Below are 23,525 nucleotides of genomic sequence, written 5' to 3'. Positions count from 1 at the left end.
TGCAGACCAAATGTAAAACTAAGTACCTAATAGACTTACAGGAGGTGCTGGACACAGGCCCATTTATTCACCAAGGAGTATGACAATGGGACTGGAGTTAGCATGAATCCAGTTACATGGATGAAAGTTCAGGACAACAATAATTCAAACCAGGAGACTACGAGTCATTCATTTGTAGAGAGATAAGGGAATGTCCCTTTGGTTTGTGGATCATTGACCGGGCCCAATCCTGTCAACTGAATGGATTAATAGTTTAATAAATTGTGTATGCCTGAAAACTGTGAGACTCCACGAGTTTTATCATGTCATGTCACTGAGTTACCGTGGAGAGATAATCCCAAATTTAACTCACCCTCCCCAGCAAAAGCTGGTCAATAGGGTATGGTCTCCCACAAAGCCTGAAATGTTCCCGTTCCAGTTGAGGGTCCAATGTTTCTCATCATCCTCTGAACAGTGCAGAGAGGACTGTGAACACATTGGCCACTGTTTCCACAATGCAACCTTTCTTTAAATCCTGCATACCACATTCCTTCACTGACCAACCAACCACACAATAGGACTCAACTACTCAATTATCAAGGTCAGAATTGTTGATGCCAGTCAGTATCTACCCCATGATTTTAGCTATTTCTGGTTTCTCACCTCTCACTTTTACTTAGTGGTGTGGGAGCTCTTGGTACTGCTGGTCTCTCAGTCACTAATGGTGAAGCTGACATGATGACAACCTTTTACTCGGACTCACTCCTGACCCACATCTCCTTTAAAACTGAGCACAATTTAACCACATGCATAACTATGTGCTGCACCACCCCGGCACATCGTCATTCCTTTAAGAGTAAGCAGCGGAGTACGATTGCTTTGTCACGAAAAAAAAAACATTCTGCATCACATTCAGCAATTTCCCAAGCTCCCTTCAAAGAAAACCTCAGTACCATATTGTGCTATATATCATTTTGGCCCTATCTCTCAATGGTGAAGAATCACTTTTAAAATATCAGATCTGGATCCTGATCATCACCAAAATCTAATCATTTCGTCCTTGTCACACACCCAACCTAGCCACCAAGTTTCGTCCGAATTCGTCCATAACTTTTTGAGATATCGTGTTCACAGAAAACAGACAGACAGACAGCGACGAAAACAACCTCCATCCATCTTCTGTGGTGGAGGTAAAGAACACTTATGATGCTTATAACTGGTCGTATTATTAATACAATGTTATTACACTAAAAACTTGTAAAAGCTGTGAAAGCTAGCTTTGTTTAAGGGGATTGATGCAAACAGCCTACTGACCATGGGGTGGGCAGAGTCCTGAGTGACTCTTCGCTGGAGTGAAGAACATTGTGAAGAACATAAGCTGTATCATCTCATTCCATGCTTTTTTTTACCCTGCATTTCTTCTGGAAAGAGAAACAACACATTTCAAAAGACTTATTTAACAATGTTTTTTTTGTTATTTCTTTTTTAAAATTGAATTTACATTTTAAAAACTTCAGAAGTGATGTACAAATATGGAACTCATTCATTGATGTGGATGAGAAAAGAAACACGAAATGTGGGTGCAATGCCTGGTTGAAGTCCTGGAAGGAAGGGTGCAATTTAATGGCATTCAAAATGCAATTCACACAAAAGACAAAAAAAAGGTACAGAAGAATCTGCTTCAATTTTAGGATAGAGATGTGTGGATCAGCTTAGATTTAGGGAATTTAATCAGGAGGTTACTCAACTAATATACACGTCTTGGTGGAGCTGGGGCGGCGAGGACAGCTGAGCGAAATATGCAACAGAACCAGAGGAGAGGTGATTTAAAAAAAAAAAAGGAAAGTTATTTACAGTGACTGACTAAAGAAATAGACAACTTGATGATCCAGGTTCAAAGTACACCGCTCCCATGCCAAATAAATAAATAACAAATCCTCCAGTGTGCGACATTGCCGGGGTGCCTTCGGTGCTCAGCGATGCCACCTTGCATTACATGGAGATGAAATTCGGAGGGAGTGCTGTACAATAATTGATTGATTAATTGATGAATTTAGTAATTTAAAAAAATGATAATCATAAAACAATTAATTTCTTAATCAATTGGCGAATAGCATACCTAAACCACCACTGTTTCATCCTAATCTGCAACTTTTTGAAAAATTAAATAATAATCGATTGATTGATTAATCAATAAATCAAAAATACCCTTTATAGCCAAATCACTTGGTCACTGTTGTGTCGAATTATCAGCTTCTGAGCTTAAAAGGTGCTTGAGATATTGCCCCGATGAGAAAGAAAATAAATAAGGGATTAATAAATGGATAATAATTAAGTAATTAATCAATTAATTGATAAATAAAAAATAAACCAATGTCACCCACAGGGTGACCCGTATCTTGCCAAAAGGTGACCACGTGTGACTTCTTTAAGGTCACACTGAGGTGAACAGAGCTGCTATCCACCAGGAGCGACTCCTTGAGGAATATCTGCCTACGAGAGATTCCGATGAGAATCGTTCTACAGAGTAACCATGAAAAATATGCTTTTGCCTCATAACGTCACCAAATGACGTCATAATGTCTCAAGCTTGACATATCTAGAAAGCACTCATCGAGGTGTTCAATTTGAGGTACTACACGATATGGTTCCTAAAACTTGAAAATTTGACCTTGGGGTCAAATATGTTTGACCTCAGGTGCTAACCATGAAGGTCAAGGCCAATCACCACCAAAAATTAATCAGCTGAGCGCCAGACCATGAACTATATTCCCATGAAGTTTGAAGATGATCCGATCAAAATTACTCAAAAAAATAAGGGTTTCGTCGACTCCCCTAATTTGCGACAAAGTGACCTTGACCTTTGACCTTGACCTTCAAAATTTTATGCGCTGAAAGGGACCTCGATAGGCCTCCGATATGCGAAGTTACAAAAATTTCCAATGATAACTGTGCTCTGCAGAATTTTTTATACGTGATTACAGACAAAAAAAAAAAAAAACATACAAGCTGACTAACATATCTTGCAAAAACTTCGTTTTGGCAAGATAAAAAATAAAAAACCAACGTTTTTACCAAAGCACATCTTCACTTTTGTCCACAAATTTCAGCTTCCGAGCTTAAAGGAAGGCTGATATATCGCCCAGACAAAGATGGAAATGATGTCCTCCAGAAAGATTGACAACTGAAGTCTCGTTGATCTGAGACTCGTGGTTCGACGAAAGTACCCCCTTTTGAAAGAAGCGTATCTTCGCATGAGTGCTTTCTCCGGACATACGTGCCTGTGTGAGATGGTGTTTTCTGTAATGAAATAGCTGAAATCAAAGTACAGATCATGCTTCACTGATGCTCATTTTAATGATTGCATGAAGTTGGCTGTAACTCAGTGCGGCACAGACTTTGAGAAGCCAGCAGAAGATATTAGTCCAGCGGAAATGTGAAAAAGCATGTTGTGGCGTCATTATGAAGTTTTTTTTTGGTTGATTCATCATCTCTGAGCTATCCTGAATCAGAATCAGCCGGGTGACAGACTCGCACCCTTGAGGAATTTTTTTTAGAGGCGAAAAACAAAATGCCCCCCACCGACTTTCGATAAATTCTGTTTTAGGCTATATCTTCACTTCTAATGCACTTGCAAACACAATTTTGGTGTCTACGACTATGTTTTCACGGTCAAGGAATCCGATAATGATAAAATTGAAGGTGTATATACAAGACCTGTCTCGTATTTTCAAGATGGCCACCATTTTAATATGAAAAATGGCTATTTTGCACTTCCACTGATCACTTCGAGTAAGAAATTGAATTTGATGAGCCCTCAATATTAATACAACGTACAATAATAGTCAATGATGGCTGAAGTAACTAACTTGCAATGATCAATGAATTGATTATATTGGAATATGATTTTTACACAAATATATCCGGATACATGTGGATAGTTGACGATGACTTTGGGTTCTGTCTTAAAGTAAGTATGTACATGTATATGACTTTGAAATTACCTTTTATTTTTAGGCAAACAAATATTAACTTTGTTAAGGATGCAATGTTCTACATTATGTTCAATCTCCGTCATCGTCGTCATGCTTAGCAGCTACTGCCCTTGTCTGTTCGTTACAACAGTCTGATCCAGCATTACAACTGCAAAACATCGAACATGACATCTGTGCTGCCACACAACCACACCTCCCGGTGGAACATGGCCGGCTGGTGGAGCATCCACACTTGATCAGCTGCAGAATGGTGACTGGTACAGCAGACACATCAGGTGGAAGTGTGGTTGGACGCAATGTCGCACCGTCCTCACCTTCTTGCCATCCATATTTGATGGGATCCAAGTTCGAAGGGTCTGATTGAGTGGCCGATTTCCATATAATGACTTGATGATGAGCGCAATGTACATGTTGAACAAAGGCATCATGCGATGGGGGAAACGACTTCAATTTCGGAGCAGAGGTAATCTTGGAGTTGGCCATCTTAGACTTCCACAACTGATACCGGTGTGTGGACATATCACCTTCGACTTTGGAACCATAACAGGCAGCCATGAAGGTAGTTGCCTCAGATATCATCTTTTCCTCATCTGCTTCCAGCTGACCAATTAAGGTGGGATGATGTCTGCCCATTAGTACCTTCAGCGCTGTGGCCTTTCCAATGCCAAACAAATACGACAGTATGGCGTCCGGTCAGAGCATGTACAGCAGGCAGATATTGGCGATGCTTTTGTGTTTCAGTGCTGTTTGGCGAATGTCTACGTTCGCCTTCTCAGCACACGGACTCTCCATGCTGACATCCACAGTCATCTTTTCCTCGAGGTAGAAACGAATCAACGGGACAAAGCATCGGTATCGTCGCAGACCACTTTGATGTGTGAGTCACCACTGACACCTGACACAATTCTAACTAAGTGATGGATGATGATGACATCTGCTTCTTCATGATGTGTTATCAGATCCTGTCTCTGGAGAGTGGAATTGTTCCATGCTTGTACTGGTGTAGGATCTTTTCCGGTGATCACCAGTTTGGTTTGGTTGTCCACAATGTGGGTCATCAGATACTGACAGATCAAATCGATCGGTTGTACTTTGTTGTAGGCTACATTTAGGACCACTTTTTGTGCTGGAAGTGTTGTGTGGAAGTTGAGTTGATGTTTTCGACTTGAATCATGACCTGTGCGAACGGATCTCGTCATTTGTTTCGTGCTGATTTTGATGTACCTGTCCAAAATCAGGTATATGTCACAACACTCCAGGTGGTATTTGATGGTTCCCATGAATTTGATCACATAATCCTCAACTGTAACATTTGTGGGCCAATGTACAGTCCATAACATGGCGCGTCCATCGATGATGACGGCTGGAACACCTTGGATTCGACTTGATTGCTCAACTTGGAGTTTCGTCTTCAGGATTGCTTTCGACTGAGCCTGCATCGCACCGCTCTCATCACAAGGAGGCTGGGACAGGGGACGGTTCGTAAGAGAGGACATACTTGATATCAATATCCCTGTATTGTTGGAGACATATGACTCGGGTGTAGATCAATTCGGTATCATATACTGGCCTTCCATCCAGCTTGATGCTCTTTTTGGTCGAAGTCATCAGGGACACTTTCTTGGTTAGTGTCTTGTTGAAGCTTGTTGACCATCCAGATTCAAATTCCGCCATCTGTTGTCATCCAATCTTGAAAGAATCATCAACGTTTACCTTGTCTGTCACATGAAACGAAGTAGTAGACACCAAAGTTGTCTACTACTTCGTAAGTGCATTAGAAGTGAAGATATAGCTCAAAACAGAATATATCGAAAGTCGGTGGTGGCCATTTTGTTTTTCGCCTCTAAAAAAAATTCCTCAAGGGTGTGAGTCTGGCACCCGGCTGATTGCGATTCAGGATAGCTCAGAGATGATGAATCAACCAAAAAAAACTTCATAATGACGCTAAAGCACACTTTGCCCTGAAATGGCTGTTTGGCATCTGCACTATATGCAATGTCTGGTTTCATACTCGAGGTGAATATTCAACAATTTCCAATCAAAGTACGTGCTTTTAATGGAATGTTATATTATTCTCTTAAATGGGTTTTTTAAAGCACTATTATTAGATTATCTCAGTGGGCCCAATGCACTGAATTAATCGTAGCAAAATTTAATAATGTGTATCTACTTTTATACTCAGCGATTTACGTATTTCTCAAGTAACCAGGTCAGGTCAGGTCAGGTCAGGTCAGGGCGCATGGGCTGGAGAAGCGCGTTACTGCGTCCACTTTCTGCTGGTACTCAATCGACCTCCGTCTGGCCATCCCCCAGGTATTGCATTGTAAGGAATTTTTTATTTCTTCTAAAACAGTTCTGTTATACACTGTACTGGATATAATTTTTTCCATTATTGCTTGTGCACGTTTTTGTACAATACCTGCATGGTTGTCAAACTGTGTTCTAAATGTTATGTACAGTTTTTGATTTTGATGTACCATACATACTCTTTCCAGAGCATTGATGCTGCCAAAGCAGTTTCTTGGCAAGAGTTATACTGGGTAGTTTGCCATTTCCTTCCCAGGATTGTTTGTGCGTGCTCTATCCTTTTAAATGCTGAGCATAAAGCGAGGAATCAGCACATACCATAAAAAAGTCTTTGTTGCGATTGTAAAATTCTTACATCGGTGATTTGAAACAAGAATGTGTTTCAGGGCTTGTGCCAACATTTAATAACCATTCATGGTGTCCGAATCAGTTACAAATGGTGTCTTTATAGTTGCGAAGCAAACAAAAAAGTGCATTTTCAGTCTCTGTGAAGTTGTATTATATTTAGTTTAATAATAATGTAATAATACTATTCCCTTTGTGCCATAAAGGCACATGGGGTTACCGAGGCAGTTTCATTGCCAAGGAGGACAGTCATGGACAAGTCACCACTCCGATGCAGGTTACCCCGAATTAATATTACCCCAGTGTACTGGTACTCATTTCACCAATCTCAGAATGAAACGGAAGACCAAGAAGGAAGCCGAATTAATAAAGAGCTAAGATGCTAAGATGCATAAGATGCATAAAGAGCTAAGATGGAGTCATCAGGACGAACCTGGATAGGATTCAGGTTTCAGCCGCTACTCCACAACCCTCAAACCCATCCAGGCATAGCCAAGTGAGCCTTACAGAAAAAATTCTGCAATTATTCACTTCTCCTAGACAGATAGATAAAGAAATGTGCTAATAAAAGGCGTGTGTGTGTGTGTGTGTGTGTGTGTGTGTGTGTGTGTGTGTGTGTGTGTGTGTGTGTGTGTGTGTGTGTGTGTGTGTGTGTGTGTGTGTGTGTGTGTGTGTGTGTGTGTGTGTGTGTGTGTGTTGTTGATTGGTATCTACATATGCAGGTTTCAGAATGTGGAATGAAGTCCTCCCAGGGTGGGCTTAAAGTATCCACCTTCATTTCGGTAAGGGGTCACGATTCATGGACCAAGCTGTGAAGTTTTTCTGTTTTCAAAGTTTTGTGCCGAGGGCTCTCTTCAGGATCGTTACTGAGCCCCAGATGGCTTCCAAATGTCGTTTGTTTATGGTGATATTCCCAGGGATGGTTTTTAATATCTCTGTGAGGTTCCTGATTCCCGTGAGGTTCTCATTCCCTCATTCCCTAACAGCTTCCAGGATCTTTTCACTTCATGCTTGAGATCTTGGTATTTGGTCCTTTTCTTGATTTCTGCATTGTTTCATCCAAAATCACCGGTATCAACACCTCAATTAGCAATGCTTTATCTTTTTTGTACCTAAGTATGATGTCTGGTCACAATGCTTTGTTTTCGATGTTCATGCCCGATGGGATCATAAGGACGTGAGAAGCACTTCAATGTTTTCAGGGATTGCTTTTGGTTCATTCCCCCACAAATTTTCTGGAATTGGAATATTAAAGTTTTTGCAGATATGCCAGTGGATTACTTTACAAACTCTATTGTGTCATTGTGTGTACCGTTGTTCTGACATGTTTTTTTTTTCATGTTCGGTCATTAAGCGTCACATATCATCCTCTTTGCTCACCCCACCTCTGCCCATCACCTGTATTTCTTTCCCCCTCCCCCCACCCTCCTAATAAAATGCAGCATTCTCCTCCCACACCTCTGTCACTCTCTCGTTGTCTCTGCCTTTCTGTCTGAGTGTGTGTCTCCCTCTCTCTCACGCACCCCTCCCTCCTACAGTGAATAGCAATGTTTGGTGATGTGTCGCTCTCCCCACCTCCCTCCTCGCTCCCCCATTTTTATCCTCTCTGCCTCCCCTTCCCCCTCTCACCCTTCACCTGCCTCCTCTCTCTCTCTCCCTCCCTCTTTCTCCCCCTATTGTCTCTGTCAGCGAAGCAATGGGTTGTATTTGGTAGTGGAGGAATATGAAGTAAAAAGAGATGAAAAAGAAGAATGACAGGCTGAGTCAACCCCAGCTGCTCTTAATTAATCAGTAAAATAGGGGCTCAAACTCAGAACCCAAATGTCCCAACGGTCCCCAAGCAGCGACCTTAACCACTAAGCCATCTATTCTATTCCATTCCATTCCATTAGACCATACTCTGTACAGAGCATTGGTGCTACAAAAGCAGTCTCCTAGGCTATTGGGCACAATCTTGGACAGGTCACCACTCCGACACAGGATACTCGAATGACTCAATCATCCCAGTAAGCTGGTACTTATTTTGCCGACCTCAGAAGGATAACAGGCTGAGTCAACCCCACCTGGTATTAATTCAACAGCCAAGCAGAATTTTAACTCAGGACCTTCGGATGCCAAGCCAGTGAATGCCAGGGAGTGTTTAAGGCAAAGCAAAATTTTGAAAGAAAAAGTCGGATTTTTTTGTTTTTATCACTCTTTAGTGCCTAAACAATGTAACTATGTGAAAGGTAATAGTAAATCATCCCCAATACCCATTATTTAGTGGGTGGAGGGACGTGTTTTAGGCCCCGACAAAAAAACAAACTTTGATTTCTTAAAAATGCCAACAGGATTAGAACATCACTGAGCAATGCCGGGTACCCACCCCTGTGCTAGGCCAAAATAAATAACAAATTCCTGCCACTTTTCAGTCAAATATCAAGCCAAGCCAGTCTGTTTATGAAAGACGTGCCCCAAATGTTTCCAGCCAACACCACAAGGTGGCAATAATTGGGACGATAGCAGTGAAGGTGGAAGAGGAGGGAGAGGAGAAGGAGGAGGGAGTGGAGGGGGAGGAAGAGGAAGAGGAGGGGCAAGAAGAGAGGGGAGGAGAGAGAGAAGGAAGAGGATGAGGAGGGGCAGGTGGAGGAGGAGGAGGAGGTTAAATAAGATATCTTACCTTGCTGTTCCCTGAGCATAGAGAACAAAGAAAACTAGAAGGGCACTAAGTTGAGCGCATACCTCCGCCACGTAATGCCTAATCCATGAGAACATATTGGGCCCAATACATTTTTGAGATGTCGTACTATGTATCATTTTTGGCCCTATCTCGCAATGGTGAAGAATCACTTTAAAAAATTAAATAATTATCGTATCGGATCCGGATTCGGATCTTCACCAAAATCGAATCAATTCGTCCTTGTCACACACACACACACACAACCTGTCTTCCAAGTTTCAACCGAATCCGTCCACAACTTTTTGAGACATTGTGCGATTTATTGGTTTCACCCGATCTCTCAATGGTGAAGAATCACTTTAAAAATTGAATAATTATCGTATCCGGATCCAGATTCGGATCTTCACCAACATTGAATCAATTCTTGCTTGTCACACACCAAACCTGTCCACAAAGTTTCTGCAGAATCCGACCGTAACCTTTTGAGATATTGTGCTAAATATCATTTTTAGCCCAATTTCTCAATGGTGAAAAATCACTTTAAAATTGTCATATCCGTATCCGGATTCGGATCTTCACCAAAGTTATGACAAACAGACAAACAGACAAACAGACAAATGATACAGACCAACATACTTGGCAAAAAAACTTTTTTGCCAAGTAACAGACGGAGAAACAGACAGGGATGAAAACACAACCTCCTTCTCCCTTCGGTGGCAGAGATTAAAAAAAAAAGATGACATGAACATTGTGAGAAACGAAAATGGAAGTGATGAATGAACAATGACATGTGAGGGCTTTTAAATATAAAACTGGAGACTTCATAGAACACTTTACCCTGCAAACAAGAGAAAGAAGGACATGGGCGGGGTCTACGAGTGGTAAATTTTATTGGCTGTGATGAGGTAAAATGATGCGACACAGTTGAATCTGGATAATAAGTGCATGTTTGAATCTAAGCGCATATGAAAACTAAGCGCACAAGGGCCTCCCCATTTGATTTCTCCATGAAAACAGAAGCGCATATAATAACATCATCATAAGGCTTTGAAAACTGAAAGTATTGTTGCGAATTCGCGCCCGCCGGCGTGGGAGCGGCCACGTAACTCGAATCGCGGCACGTCGCCCACCGGACGGATAATTCTGTCGTGACCCTCTCGGACTAACGCCGGGAAGTAGTCACGGGTGGGCCTTTTGGCCTCACCACGATCGTGCCAATCGGCCCCCCGCGTGGGATAGGGTTGTTCGCCAAATTCGACCTACCTAAGTACCCACACGGATGGTAGACCGGGCGATCGCACCTCGCCGCAGGTCGACTCCGGACACGGGCCACTGAAGCGACCCGTTCCGTGCTATCAGGATAACCGAGCGGTGTTGTATCGTCGACCTCGACGGTTCCGATTAATTATCGGGCGTATTAAGCCCACTACCAACCCTTTACATGAAGCAAGATGGAGATTCAATTAAAGAAAAGACGAAGCGAAACGGGAAAAAGCAGTTCAACATGAGGAACATTTATTCCGCGGCACACGGAAAGCACACATATACAATTACAACAATTATGCACCAAAAGCAATTGCAACAAAAGAAACACAACAATGCAGATCTACTACCAATTATGCGAGCACATGGCAACACTTACACAGTTTTACTTTACAGATGGCGCCGACAACACATATACTCAAAAGCAAAAGAAAAGGGCCACCCTCAACGACAAGGGGACAGACGGGGCCTTTGGGCGCGAGACCGGGTGGAGCCTACCCGTCTTGTGATGAGCCGCAAATGTGGCGGCGGTGTCCCGACTCCGCGCTCCTCCGCGGGTTTCGTTGGCACTGCTTGGAATGGGGTGGGAACGGGGCCCCCTTTCTGCACTATCTCAGCGTGGGGGGGGAAAGGGGGGAATTGTTGATGCTCTGGGGAAAGAGGATAGCTGGCTTGCTTAGGTCCCGCGACGAGCGACTCCACTGCGACCTCGACCGCGCTCCCGGCTTCCCCTCTCTTCAGCTCCCCGACAGGCTCCGAACCCCGACAGACTGACTCTCCTCCAGACCCGTCTTTGCTGCTGCCACACTCTGCCGCTGCCACACTTCTCCAACTCGCCCGAGCCCAAGACTGACTAAATTCACCCCGCACTCGGCGCTTTATAGTACGGCAGGAGAACCCATAGGCAAATTTCTGGATCAGAACGAGCTCGGGGGAGGAGCCACGCTCGCCCATTGGACGGAGAAAAAGGGGCGTGAATCTCCCCTGATCCTCGAATTTGCATATATCAATTCTACTCCGACGCGCCTGGAGGCGGGGCCAAACCGCCCCGCGCTTGCTGATTGGACGGATCAGAAGTGGGCGTGTATCATTCCTGATCCGACTTCTCCTCGGAAAGGCCGCACTTTGTACCCGTGGCTCGGCGCGCGCCCTGTGCGAGTCCAGGACAGCCTGACGCTCGGTGCCCACAAGCAGTGCGGGAAGGGCCGCAGAAGGAGAGGCGAAGGTGGTGGAGGGTCTAAAGTGGCGGTCCCTGGCCACAGTGACGCTTGCAATGGCGGTGATGCGATGGTTGCGGGATGGTGTGCTGTGAAGGTAAAGGTCGTGGTTGTTGGCGTTGTTGTTGTTGTGAAGCGGCGTTGCAGTTGGTGGTTGTTGTGTAATGGCGGTTGAGACATGGTTGGTTCAAAATAAAGATAGAACAGAAAAACGGCTATCTTAAAGGGTCGCAGCCCGAATGAATCACATTTATTCCCTCTAAACAACGGGTTTGGGCAAACTACACATGTACTTACAGAGATATCTCACCTACGGGACCTGAATGGTGGTTTGCGAATTTCCTCAACCACAACAGTATTATCAACTCAAACATGACAGTATTTCGTGTTTTATTGGAACATAAACTTTAAGTCTGAATTTCTTCCACGTCTGGGACTGGAACTTACAAGAGTTAGACATTCAAAACAGCGTTGTTCATCAAGGGTCGTAAAAGGGTGTCTTACGAGCCTTGTCTTAAAACACCATTTTACGTCCCTCGTCGTAAAAGGATGTTTTACGACCCTTTATGATAGAGTTGCAAAACATCGTTTGTCATCACAATCAAAATGGACAATGAAGCCTCGATCATACATCCGTGAAAAGAAGATCGAGATTATCACTTTTCACAACTCTTGTAAGAACCAGTACCAGACGTGTTATAGATTCGGACTTAACACGAGGACTTTGATGTGCATGGTGAAGAATGAGGAAATAATTTTTCAGTGCGAAAGGTTTGAAGAAGATAGGGAGCGGAAGACAGACCTTTTACCCGGACAAGGAAAACAAACTTGTTGCGAAGTTTAAACAGATATGTGCTCGAGGACTGAAATAAGTGTATTTAGAATTTGTTTCCGAGGTACAGACAATTAAAATTGCAATGATGTAAAAACTGACATCTATGCAGCCAATATGAAGAACATTTACCATTATAAGCACACGTCATGGCTTTTTGAATACGTATAAGCACATCTGCAAAAATAAGCATACATGTGTTCCACTAAATCTAAAAATAAGCACATACGCTTATTATCCAGATTCTACTGAATTAAAACAATGTTTATTTTGAAAGTGAGAGCCAGGCATTTTATGAAAATGCCAAAAAGGCGATTTGTATTCTGTTGTTCAAGTATACAATTCAGTTAAAATAAAATAAAGATTTTAAAGGTCATAGAAAAGGAAAATTCTCGACGTTTACTGCTGTTGATGCAGCGTAATTTACACCACCTTATTTAACAAGTTACATTAGTTATTTGTGACTGTTGTTTGTGTCCTTTATGAGTTCCTTAAAAACTAAGTTTCTTGGTTGGAATGATTTTCAATTTGTTTGCTTGCAAGACAAGCAGACAGAGTTTTTTTTTAAACTATCATCTCAATCCTCTGAACATGCATAATTGGGATGAATACAAAGGCAAAGTACTGCAAATTGGCAGGTTTGTTTTCCCAATTCGTGTTCCCATTCGTGTTCAAAATATAACATTCATTTGAAATTAAGTTGTTCCTCGATCATAAACTGACATTTACAGACAGAAGTGAACCAATTGCTTAATCCCAAGTACTGCTAAACTGTCGTTTTGTGAACAGACAGACAGACAGAAGCTGGTTACCAACTGCAGTGTTCTTATTCTAATGGCAATAAGATGTGGTGTAAAACATCATTGTGTGTTCGATTAGTAATTTTATTACATTTCCGTCATTTTCAGTGAAGAAATCCACAGCCGTCGAACTGCTTAAAAGAACTGCATGTCATTTTTTTTTCCCCCTTTTTCTGTTCATAATAACAATGGCTGATGGTGGCAAACGGATGGTGGTAAATCTCACAGTGATGAGAGAGAGGACAAGCAGACATGAGAATTATTTATCAATCAGACAAGATCGATTTATATTTGATTTTACAAGCAGATTGGAAGCAAATTTTAAAAAGTGAATCCACAATTTCTCTTTAAAATATTTACAATATTGTTACTCACCGTATTGTTTGTGGCATGTCCATTTTTCTCATTCTCCCAGTGGCATCAAATCAGCAAATGCAGTGGATTTCAAACTGGTGAGCCGTGGAAAGAAAACAACCAAAAAAAAGCAAAAACAGCACATGGGGAGGGGGGGGGGGCTCTTTAGACACTGTCGCAATGAGAGTGCGACGTGTACTTCTTACAAGAGCTATGGACCTGAGAATCGTGAGAAAAGCAATGGGTATGGGAGATATCACTTGCACATGCAGAGGTCCCGGCGATGCGTTCATTCAGCACTTGTTCATGCTCGCTTTCAACTCACATCGCAATGGGACTCCACTGCCAGCGGCGTGTCTGCAATTCCTTCATCCTCAGGTAAACAGACACTCAATTGCCCTTTGGAATAGTTTGGCAGTTTATAAAAGGAATGCATTCAAAGATATTAAAATAATATTGTCACAAACTTTTTTTTCTTCCTCAAACCATGAGTTAAGGAGAGGGTAATTTCGACCCGTCATGTTCTAAACTGAGGTCGATTCATGATTTTGAAAGGGGAGGAGGGGATACAATGGCAAAAGAAAAAAAAACAGTCAAAAAACTTGCATTATGTCAAAGCAGTCCCATAGATACACTGTGACAATTTGAGATTTATGGTTTTTAATGTCAATAAGACAAGATAAATGATTTTTTGATGCTCAGCAGGACATTATGACTCTTTCATTAGCATGATGAGAGTATAGAACAAGTTTCTGACCATGAGTATTTGAACATAGTGAATGATGAACAATTTAAATGGAAAAGGAATTCTTGAAGTGTTGGAGGATAAAATTTGTAAAGAAAATGAAAAAGTCTCATCGATATTGAAAAAGAGCTCAGTCTTGGCATGCGTCTGTCCTTCCATCCTTCCGTCCGTCTGTCCAGCCGTGTGACTATATGTCTATTATTTACGTAATATTGGAATGTACCTTTCGATCCTTTAGACTGCTGAGACCCCTGGGACCTTTGAAGACCATCTAAGACCCTGAGGACTCTTAAGACACAAAAGACACTGAAGGCCCCAAAGACCCCCAAAGAACCCAAGACCCTGAAGACCCTCGAAGACCCCGAAGAAGCTGAAGACCCCAAACACCCCAAAGAACCCAAAGGCCCCAAAATCCCAAAAGACCCCGAAGACCCTGAAGACCCAAAAGTCCCGATGACCACAACGTCCCTGAGGACCCAAAAGTCACCAAATACCCCAAAGTCCCTGAGGACCCAAAAGAGCCCCAAGATCCTTTAGAGTCTAAAGGTCTAAAGTTTAGACGCCTGAGACCTTAACACCATTTTGCCCCCTTACACCCTTCAAACAGATTAGACATCTTAGACCTTTGACCAATTCGACCACTTGGACCTTCTTATATCACAAATGAAATTTCAAATAAATACAATATCAGCAATATTACAAATATATTTGTGTAAAATAAATGTTTGTATTATGATTGATGTAAATCATGCCAACACAGCAATCTCTGCAACAATGTGTGGAGAGGCAAGCATAGCGAGCCGAACCACGTTAGTGTTGATAATGGTATCTTGGTTCTTTTTCAATCAGTCTTTGATCCACTTTGAATTTGATTTGTACTTTTGGTGACTTATGTCTCAAGAAAATGTAAAGAAACTACAGTGACGCAAAAAGAAGTGGGCCCCGTGAAAAGTTCAATAACCTTCACAGTTTTCATTCAATCTCTTTAATTTTTCAGGTCGTCTGAACTAAGTTAAGGGAGAGTGTATCTGCCAAGTGTCTTGATTCCAGACATGCTGTGATGTTCACATGCCATGTCGTGGCTACCTGAAGAAAAGTCATTTTCTGTCGAAAACTATCTGCAGACAAATTCATTCTTACAGACCCATGCCTGTTCGGCACACATTTTGCAACAAGGAAAGCACCCAGCAAGTTCAAATTCAAAGGTTTGTGAAAAAATAAATTAGACAGCACGGCACAATCTTGTATATGAATTCACCAAACAAAGGAGGCCACTCTGGCCGAACAAAATCAGAAACGTCACCAGAGAATAACACCACCATTGCTGACTCGGTCTTACCGCAGTCCCACAAAATCTCTTCAGAACCGTTGATGTGAAGCTAACAACTCAACATCAGCAAAGAAACCTTAAGGAGGATTCAGATTATAGTGCATACAAGTCATCAATAACTTTGCTCGATGTTGTGGCCCTCTGCATTGAGCAAAATAGTGCCGTATCATTTGGAGCATTTCATCAAACATCGATGTTGTCAATAATTTCATTGTAAAATTGTCAAATTTTTTGTAAACTTATGATAATTTCAGTGATATCATTGACTATGAACGAGTAATACAATCTGTAAATTTTGTGACGTTTTATTGGATAAAAGAAAGTTTTTGGGGTCACCCTGAAGAAATACCCAGGAATATTGCCCAAGTTTACTGGGTGGTGATCAGATTCAGAAAAGTTTTGATACTTGTATAGATTGGGCAAAAGATTGGCAGATGAAATTTAACCTGAGCAAGTGTAAGGTGTTAGGGATGGGAAAGAACAATGAAAACAGAGATTACATGATGCAAGGGGTCATTTTTGAGCGTGTCACACAGGAGAAGGATCTGGGGGTGGTAATAGATACGGGAGGTAAGCAGGCAGCACAGTGCCAGGCAGCTATAGGTAAAGCAAAGAGGGTTTTAGGTTTTATTCGGAGGGGGATCATTTATAAATCAAAAGAGGTGGTATTAGCATTGTACAGGAATTTAGTGAGACCAAATCCGGAATATGCTGTGTAGCTTTGGTCACCACAACTCAGGAAGGACATTGATGCCATCGAGAGGGAGACTGGGCTTTATACACAAGAAAGGAGGTGGTTATGAGGAGATATGATAGAGATATTTAAGATAATGAAAGGGAGAGATAAAATAAGTGCAGATGACTTATTCAACAGAGTACACAGTGATAGATCCAGGGGCTATAGCTTGAGAGTAAAGAAGAGGAGAGTTAAGATGGAAGTAAGGCAGGGGACTTTCACTCAGAGAGTAGTTAGTGCAGGGAATGGCCTCCCTGGAAAGGTAGTGGCAGCAGAAACAGAAGATAAGTTGAAATTGTGGTGTATTGGCATACGTGGGCAAGGCACAATGCGGGGAGCGTTGTGGGGGCGTGGAGGAGTGGTTTTGGTAGTCACGTGTCCGCAAGGCTTATAGGTGTTCGCGCCGCGAGAGGCGAGTTGTAGTCTACAGTGGTGCCCATCCGGATACGCAATAAACAGAGTTACGGCAACCCTCACGACTCTACGTGCCTCATTGCACACCGGGACACCACACTGGCAACGAGTCTGTTTCGGATCGACGTGTGCAGAGTGCCTGGTTTCCTCGGTATTGACTTGGAGTCATTGCCGGAGCAATTGGATTGTGAGGCGCACGGAGCGCCGGGGAAATCAGCGCAGCTAGCGCGGTTTGAGTTCGATCACCTGGCGAGGAGCCCAGGGAAGTGCATCACAAGTTTCGCCGCATGGGTGAGGCATCTCGCCGGCTCCTGCACGTCAGTGTGGTTCAAATTCACGTCGAGTGAACGGCTGGGCTCGGAGATCGTTTTATTTCTGATTTGAAAGCCTCGGGAATGGTTTCTGCAATGCCACGGCTAAAGGACAGGGACATTAATTTCAACTCAGAAGTGGCGTCGGTTGTCGCACAGACTCTGAGAGATGTCCGGAGCCTCGATGGCCAGTGCGCGGCAGGTGATCCGGAGGTCCGCGCGGTGTAACAAGCGTCCACGGCCGCACGCACAGTCTTCGGTGCGGGTCATGACTGAACCTTGCAACGCAGTCAGTCGGACGGCGGTCTGAACACTCAGGGACATCTACGGTGTGTGTGCCGAGTGTCACTGGCCATCATAACGGTCATGAATGGCGGTGTGCGAAGTGACCCCTGCGTCCCGGGTCGAGACCTACTGCCGGTATGGTGTTTTGTGCATGGCGTACAATTTTACGCCCCAGGTCGAGTCCTGCAGCCTGGGCATAGCGATACCGGCGGCCCGGAGCAGGAGATGCAGCCGATGTTGCGCCTGTTTTCAATTGGTCCGAAGGTGACAAGACCAATGACAGTGGAGGTCGAAATGATCGGGGCACCGATCATGTTTCGAGTTGAGACCGGAGCGGAGGTGTCGATCATGAGCGAACGCACCGCTCATGCACTCCCTGGTCTACGTCTTTTCAGGTCTACCCTCGCATTGCACACGTATACCGGTGAAGCGCTACCAGCGGTTGGCAGGGCACACGTCTTGGTCGCCCATCAAGGTCAGCGGTCGCGCTCTCGTGGTTCGTGGTGCGAGGGGAGGGGTTCGCCCTTTTGGGTCGGAGCGGGTTGGCCCGCATTCAACTCGACTGGATGGCGCCAGCCGGTGGCCTTGGACGGCCCGGCACGGGGGAGGAGGAGGAGGTTCCTGTTTCGGAGTTCGTACCTCCAGGTGCACCTGTGCCTCCTTCGGGGCACGTACCTCCGTTTGGGCCCGGGCCTCCCTCGAGACCCGAGGGTGAGGTTCCAGCGGCAGGAGCCGCGACGATGCAACATGGGTATCTGGTCGTTGATTCCTGCAACTACGACATATGGTTCCGGAGCAACGGGGGGCGTGCCAGCTGCGGCGGACTCTCGCACTCCCGCTGCGCTCGTGATACAGTGCACACACGTGTCGTTCAGGCGATTTCAACGGGGGATTGGAGTGAGCCGGTCGCATTCAAGAAGTTCGCGGAACGCGAACATCGAAGGTGGCCTCTGCGACGTTTAGATGGAGACCGGCAAGCAAGTCGTCTCAACATCGTGGCAACCAAGAGGCGTACGCGCAATGTGGTTCATAAATTGCTAATTGTTGTGTATTTTATTCTCGCAGCACGAGTGATTCAGCTTGGCGTTGTTAAAGCAAATGCCGACAGTCCGCGTGTGAGCATAACGTGTTTGGTTGAGATCGATCAATATGATGATCAATATGAGGACCAATATGATCAATATGATGACCAATATGATCAATATGATGTGAAGAGCTTGCGGACAACCGTTGCGAATAAAGAGGTCTTGCTGATCTCCGGCTTCGAGGGCAGTCCGCGGTTCGCTGCCATCTCAGGTGTTGGAATTATACTGGGGGAACGCGCTGTACATGAAGGGAAGTTTGCATCTGTGCAGACGATGTTCTTGCTGCTTTATAACATGGCTGTGGGTGCAGTGTACGCTGATCGTCCGTGTGGACGTGCATGGTATTCTCGATTGGGTTTGATGCGCGGTTTTGGTGTGGGACGGCTGGTAATAGAGCCGACTGATTGCCTGGTTCGAGTCGATGGGGGGGGGGGCGGTTCGCTATTCAGCGTCACCTCTCCCATTACTCTCGCGCAGGGGCCGGGTCGTTATCTTCCCAAGGCCGCCCCACCCGCTGCTCCGTGGCGGCGCCCTCATGTCTGGCAGACTCAGCGTGTTTACCTGTTTTCTGGCCGTGGGGTACGAGCGAGCTTGTCATACGGGCAAGGATGGGCGAGCTTGGCTAGCTTTGACTAGCCAAAAAACACGGGAGGTTCATGGCGGGAGGTTTATATCTTTTAAACGGCCATGGTTAGTGTAGTCTGCAAACATCATTGGGTTCGTCGTGCGACTCAGTACTCGAGCACCTGTCCACTGCATTTGGGTTTCAACTCGCTCACACTGACATGATATATGTGTGATGGAGATAGAGGGCTGAATTGTGAGCCAGATTATATCGACGGCATTATTGTGACAGGTTGTGCAGATGAAGCCCTTTTTCTTTTGTGCCGTAGTATGTTTTGCCTATTATGCTTGTCATTATAATTTTATAATCATGTTTTTAGGAGTTAAGAATGTGGTGTATTGGCATACGTGGGCAAGGCACAATGCGGAGAGCGTTGTGGGGGCGTGGAGGAGTGGTTTTGGTAGTCACGTGTCCGCAAGGCTTATAGGTGTTCGCGCCGCTAGAGGTGAGTTGTACAGTGTAGTCTACAGTGGTGCTCATCCGGATACGCAATAAACAGAGTTACGGCAACCCTCACGACTCCACGTGCCTCATTGCACACCGGGACACCACAGAAATTGGAATGAGATAGGTACTTGGAAGTTTTGTAGATAGAGAGGTATGGGGATGTTGGCAGGACATTTAGATAGCTTGATCATGGATGGGTGATTGGGTGCATGTGTAGAGAGTGTTGCTTGTAGCGGTCTTCTCAAGGGAAGTTGTGTGGTTGTTGATGTTTGTTTTTGTTTTTTCCCCAAGACCGTCTTCGCCTATGCCCCCTCCCCTGGAAAGAAAGAAAAGAGTCCAAAAAAAAAAAAACTACAAAAAAAAAATAACTCCCAAAATGGTTGATGTTGATTTTGGTGTGGTGTCGATTGATGTGGTGAGGGCATGATGGGTTGAATGGCCTCCACCTGCATCTAATTTCCTTATGTATCCTTGTGTTTTTCAGACAAACCTCCAAATTTGTGCTTTGTTTGACAAATGTGTTCCACTGAACATTCACAAAATGATACAAGACCCATCACATCCACTCCAGAGTTGTAGATCTAATCATTCGGGCATGCCTTTGTGTTCCACATACCTTATGCTGTCATTAAGGCCCTGTCACACCTTGTCGTTTTAGCCAGCGTATGGCAACATATCAAAATGTATGTAAAACGCTGGCGTACGCTGAACTATTGATGTTTTTTTCCCAGTTTTGGACGTATTCATAACGAGTTGGACGTATGCATAACGTATTAGTAACGTACACAGAACGTTTCAATAACACATAGATAACTTATATCAATGAATGCTGAGCATGTTGTCGGCGTTCACAACCTATGCCCAACGATAGTCTAACTTATGCAGAGCGTGCAGCAGCGTATCGCTGACGATCACGTGGCGTAGCCTATTAAAAGGCTGTGGCTCGACGATTCAAATCATAACCGCACTCGACATCGAAGTGTGAAGCCGCTGTCACACCTTGACGTTTTAGCCAGTGCATGCCGACGTATGAAAAATTTGCTGAATACGCTGGCACACGTCGAATACGTTATGGGTAAGTTTTGTATACGTTAAGAGCACGCTGAAGCATGCTGGCATACGTCGTAGTACGCCGAGTACGTCGACAAATTTTCAGCATGTTGAAAATTTTTTGACGTATGCCAGCGTACGACGCACTCGTTCCGCATACGCTGGCCATAAGTTGTAGGCACGTTACGCGATTGTTGACACACTTCGACACACGTTACTTGTAAGTTACTCATAAGTCGAAACACGTCGAGATAATGGTTTGCGTCAGTGTTGCAGACTCCCTGGTTGTTTTTTTTTTGTTTGTTTTTTCTTCGGTATGACTGTGATGTTGACACTACGATTTCTAATGCGGTTATGATTTAAATCGTTGAGCGGCAGCCTATTAATTATATTATATTATAACCGCACAAGAAATAGAAGTATCAACATCACCGTCATACTGAAGAAAAAAAAACTACAAAAAAAACAACCAGGGAGTCTGGAACACTGACGCTAACCATTACCTCGACGTGTTTCGACTTATGAGTAACTTACAAGTAACGTGTGGCGACGTGTGTCAACGATCGCGTAACGTGCCTACAACTTATGGCCAGCGTATGCGGAACGAGTGCGTCGTACGCTGGCATACGTCAAAAAATTTCAAGCATGTTAAAATTTGACGACGAGCTCGGCGTACTACGACGTATACAAAACTTACCTATAATGTATTCGACGTGTGCCAATGTTTTAGACAAATTTTTCATACGTCGACATACGCTGGCTAAATCATCAAGGTGTGACAGGGCCTTTAGAGACAATTATCCATGACAAATGCAATCCATACGATCAATGATAAGGTAAGAAGGGTTTCATACAATCTATACTCCTGTAGATATGTAGCTTGAGCCCTCATCACTGCCATCATGATATCTCATATTTTTATGCCTCCGTTGACGAAGTCGCCAATGGCATTATGGAACAAGGAAATCCACCACAAGTGGAGGCCATTCAGCCCATCATGCCTGCGCGAACACCACACCAACCCAAGATCCAAGATCCAAGAAGAAAATGGCAAAAAAAAAGGTTTCAATTAATGAAAGAAAAGAAAAATTTGTATTCTTTTTATTTTGTTTTATTTTATTGTATTTTTTTGGTAAAAAAATTCTTTTCTTTTCTTCCCCTCAGAGAGGGGGCATGGGCTTGGTTAAAAACACACATCAACCACACAACCCCCCTTAACAAGACCCCCACCAACAGTACTCCATACACAATCACCCATCAATACTCAAACTACCTAAAAGTCTTATCAGCATCCCCATACTCCTCAATCTCCATAACTTCCAGGTACCTATCTAATTCTAATTTAAACTTATATACTTCTTCTGCTGCCACTACCTTTCCAGGGAGACCATTCCATGCCTGAACTACTCTCTGAGTGAAAGTCCCCTACCTAACTACCATCGAAACTCTCCTCTTCTTTACTCTCAAGCTATGGCCCCTGGTCCTATCACTGTCTACTCTGTTGAATAATTCATCTACACTTATTTTATGTCTCCCTTTCATGATCTTAAAAATCTCGATCATATCTCCTCACAACCGCCTCCTTTCTAGTGTATAAAGCCCTGTCTCCTTCAATCACTCCTCGTAGCTAAGTCTAACTAGGCCCGGAATGAATCTCGTAGCCCTGCGCTGAACCTTCTCTATGGCATCTATGTCCTTCCGGAACTGTGGTGACCAAAACTGCACACAGGATTATAGATGTGGCCCTCACTAAATTCCTGTACAATATCAACACCACCTCTTTTGATTTATAAATGACCCCCTCCGAATACAACCTAAAACCCTATTTGCTTTACCTGTAGTTGCCTTGCATTGTGCTGCCTGCTTACCTCCAATATCTTCTGTGTGACACGCTCCAAAATTACCCCTTACATCCTGTAATCTCTATTTTCATTGTTCTTTCCCATCCCCAACACCTTACACTTGCTCAGGTTAAATTCCATCTGCCAGTCTTTTGCCCAATCCATACAAGTATCAATACTTTCCTGTATCTGATCACTACCCCCTCTGCTATCCACCTTACCTCCAAGATTGTGTCATCTGCAAATTTGGAAAGCTTCCTCTTTACCGCATTATTCAAATCGTTGATGTAAATATTGAATCGTAATGGTCCGAGTACTGATCCCTGAGGTACACCGCTACTTACATCCTCCCACTCACAGCCACTCTTTGCTTCCTATCACTGAGCCAGTTTGCAATCCAATTGGCTACCTGACCAGCCACTCCACAAGCCCTCACCTTGGCTAACAACCTCCGATGTGGTACCTTATCAAATGCCTTCTTAAAGTCTAGATATACTATGTCCACTGCCTTTCCCTCATCCACCCAATCCGACACTGTTTTATAGAACTCTAAAAGATTTGTTAAACAGGAACTACCTTTGGTAAACCCATACTGACTACCTTTAATTAGTTTGTATTTGTTTAAATAGTCCCTCATCTGGTCCTCAATTATTGTCTACAAACACCTTCCCCACAACTGAAGTCAAACTAACAAGTCTAATGTTTCCCAATTCTTCTCTGGATCCTTTCTTAAATAGTGGTGTTACATTTGCTACTCTCCAATCCTCTGGTACCTGTCCTGACTCCAATGAGTTATTGAAAATATCTAACATCTCGCTTACCTGCTCAGCCAGGTTTTATGTTTTCGGATTGTCCATTCGTCCGTCTGTACGTACGTCCATGCAAATTTTCTTCCTTTTCTGTGC

At 43.8% G+C, this 23,525-nt stretch overlaps 2 protein-coding genes across 2 annotated transcripts in view; one reads left to right on the top strand and one right to left on the bottom strand.

The window, feature by feature from the left end:
• LOC147028836 (scavenger receptor cysteine-rich domain-containing group B protein-like) overlaps positions 1–3,183 on the bottom strand; it is a 49,492-nt gene extending 46,309 nt beyond the window's left edge. The window contains exons 1-2 of the mRNA XM_085880271.1: positions 3,055–3,183; positions 1,294–1,400 (exon numbers count right to left, since the gene is read on the bottom strand). Coding sequence (XP_085736397.1) covers positions 1,294–1,366 — 73 coding nt within the window. The 5' untranslated portion in view covers positions 1,367–1,400; positions 3,055–3,183. The remainder of the gene's footprint in view (positions 1–1,293; positions 1,401–3,054) is intronic.
• LOC147028834 (uncharacterized) overlaps positions 1–23,525 on the top strand; it is a 147,910-nt gene that overhangs the window by 10,348 nt on the left and 114,037 nt on the right. Inside the window, exons 2-3 of the mRNA XM_085880270.1 lie at positions 13,813–13,849; positions 13,961–14,129. Of these exons, the coding sequence (XP_085736396.1) occupies positions 13,813–13,849; positions 13,961–14,129 (206 nt within the window). The remainder of the gene's footprint in view (positions 1–13,812; positions 13,850–13,960; positions 14,130–23,525) is intronic.

Source organism: Eptatretus burgeri, chromosome 4 (genome assembly GCF_056783735.1).
Source record: "Eptatretus burgeri isolate ZD-2024b chromosome 4, Ebu_testis_v1, whole genome shotgun sequence".
NCBI classification, from domain to species: domain Eukaryota; kingdom Metazoa; phylum Chordata; class Myxini; order Myxiniformes; family Myxinidae; genus Eptatretus; species Eptatretus burgeri.
This window is presented reverse-complemented; position numbering and strand designations above follow the sequence as displayed.